Raw genomic sequence first — 2,567 nt, 5'->3', positions numbered from 1 at the left:
CGGCCTCGGTCACACGGGCCCCTCCCGACGCCCGGCCGGGGTGGGGCGGCAGAGACCGCACCCGCCCGCCGCCACTTCCTGCTTCTTCCTGCCCGGCTCTGCCTGCTAGTCGCGTCGCGTCGCATCCCATGGAGCTAGAGCCGAGCCATTACCCCGCGCAGCGGGCGGCCGGCGTGGCCCGCGCCTGCATCAACTACCGGCGCGGCGGCCCCAACCGCGTCCTGACCTTGTCCAACGTGAGGCGCGCCCGCCTCCAGGTGAGGGGCCGGGAGAGGAGCCCGCGGGCCGGCACGGGGCAGGGGGCCCTCACGAAACCCAGGTGCAGCCCGGGCGAGCGCTGCCGCGGGGCAACGACGCGGCGTTTCCCTTCCCCGGGCTCGTGCAGGCCGCCCCGCGGCTGCAGGCTGAGCGCCCCCCCCCCTCCCCCGTTTAACATCTGTTCGAAAGTGACAGGGCTTTTTGGTTATTTTTCCTTGAGATTTGTCTCCCAGCAAAATAATAGTAGGTGTTAGTAGGAGTTTGAAGCTGGTCTCGCGGTATCATTCAGGGTTTTCCTCCCCGGACTTCCACCGAGATCAGCTCCCCTCTCTAGCTGGCAGCGGAGCAGACCCACCACAGATGCCCACAAGAGACTCTGGCACGGTTCAACATTTCCTTCCTTTCAGATAGGGATTTGTGGCCTTTTTAGAGTCAAAGAGGATCCTGTTGGGCGGTTATTATAAATTCGTGCCTAAGCAACAGACCTCAGGCTTTTTATTTCCAAACCTGAATTGCAAACCCCACCCTTATTCTCAGTTTAAGATGACTCTATAAGATTTCCAACTGCTGGCTGAAAATCATGTGCAAGGCATTCGGTAACTTAGGTGAAAGATTAACCTGCCTAGTCATAACTGATGCTGCATTCATATATTTTATAGGTAGGCAGAAGGTCACTGGACAGTGTAGGTGTCTTACAGCCAAGTAATTCTTATCTAGTGGCTATTGCATTGTATTGCAAAAAAGTGACTTGATGACAATCCTCCTGTGCCAAATTGGAGATAATTCTTCACCAGATTCTACTCAGGATCAGCTTTTTTCCCAACTATTTAAGTTGGTCTAATAAAAGATACCAGATTCACCCAAAGAACCTTGTCTGGGGTCCATGGAGCATTTTGAAAGTGGAGTGCAATGTAAATTACAAGAGCATTACAAATAAGTCCAGATGTTTTGGTTTCTCTCTGTACTGTACTTGCTGTTGGGTTATCTTGCTGGCACAAATCAGCTCAAGTGCATCTGTACAGATTGCCCAAAGGTGGCTTGCTGAGGACAAGTGGTGATATAACATGGAAAATGTGAATTGGTTTGTGCCTATTTTGCATACAGTGTCCTACAGAGAGAAAGCTGCCATTGTATTTGGAATGTCCTCCAATAAAGTCCTTGTATAATCACATCAAAGCAGCACTTAAAGCAGTGCAGTGTGCCACAAATTAGCACCCTCCCCAAGCGCCACTCTGATCCCCTTCTCAAACTGCTCCCTGCAAATCTGCTCTGCTTCCTTGCCCCCTCCCTGATCTGCCACACAGAGGCTGCCCACAGGTTGGCCACCCTTGAGCTAGAACACAAATAACCTAGTGATTGTAAAGTGGATGAGTAACTTCTTGCAACAACTGTTCTATTGAATATCTTCTATACTGTGCAAATATTGAGCCGGATCCTGTTCCATCTTTTAGGCAGAAATAGGATCCTTTCCCACCCTGCTTAACTGCCTGCAAAACAGTTTAACACAAAAGGTCCATGCATCATCTTGCTGCTTTGTGAGACAAAGAATTAAGGCTAAGACAATGGCATGTCACAAAAGTAGGGCTTTAAACAGGATGGGACAGGATCACGCTTGCCTGGTTAACAGAATGAAATCAGGCCCATTGTGTGGAGCTGGTGCTGGTTACAATGCAATTATAATACAACCTGAGGAAGGGCATTTTGTTCCAGGAAACTTGTCTCATTCTTCTCCCAAGTATGTAGTTGGTTCAACAAAAGAAATTACTAAATAAATCTTGCTTCCCACATTAAAATTTGGTTCAGTTATGTAGGGTAGAGGCTCAGTCCTTCCATACTGCACAACAGCCTTGCTTGAGCACACTGCCACTGCAAGTCTGAAATGTGTTCATAGTTTCATAGTTTCTAGGGTCGGAAGGGACCTGAGTAGATCATCTAGTCCGACCCTCTGCCATGGCAGAAAAGAGTACTGGGGTCAAACCACTCCAGCAAGGTGTTCATCCAGCCTCCTCTTAAAGACCCCAGGGTAGGAGCCAGCACCACTTCTCTTGGAAGTTGGTTCCAGATCCTAGCCGCCCTGACCGTGAAGTAGCGCCTCCTGATATCTAGCCTAAATCTACCCTCTACCAGCTTGTGACAGTTATTCCTGGCAACGCTCGGGGGAACAGGGACTTCCCCAGTGTCTGCTGATCCCCCCTGACTAGTTTGTAACAGGCCACTAGATCCCCCCTCAGCCTTCTCTTGTGGAGGCTGAACAGGTTCAGGTCCCGTAGCCTCTCCTCATAGGGCCTGCCCTGCTGCCCCCTGATCAT

At 50.7% G+C, this 2,567-nt stretch overlaps 2 protein-coding genes across 3 annotated transcripts in view; one reads left to right on the top strand and one right to left on the bottom strand.

Annotated features, from left to right (window-relative positions):
* The window catches only part of GFM1 (G elongation factor mitochondrial 1), a 77,296-nt gene that overhangs the window by 22,412 nt on the left and 52,317 nt on the right, over nt 1-2,567 (bottom strand). The gene's annotated exons all lie outside the window — the stretch shown is intronic.
* Nucleotides 70-2,567, top strand: part of LXN (latexin) — an 11,384-nt gene continuing 8,886 nt past the window's right edge. For both annotated transcript variants that reach the window (XM_019503214.1, XM_019503213.1), the window contains exon 1: nt 70-257. In XM_019503214.1, the coding sequence (XP_019358759.1) occupies nt 129-257 (129 nt within the window). In that variant the 5' untranslated portion in view covers nt 70-128. The remainder of the gene's footprint in view (nt 258-2,567) is intronic.

Source organism: Gavialis gangeticus, unplaced genomic scaffold, assembly GCF_001723915.1.
Source record: "Gavialis gangeticus isolate Ggan-Ray unplaced genomic scaffold, GavGan_comp1, whole genome shotgun sequence".
NCBI lineage: Eukaryota > Metazoa > Chordata > Crocodylia > Gavialidae > Gavialis > Gavialis gangeticus.
The sequence above is the reverse complement of the archived record's forward strand: the minus strand, read 5'-3'. Positions and strand labels throughout refer to the sequence as shown.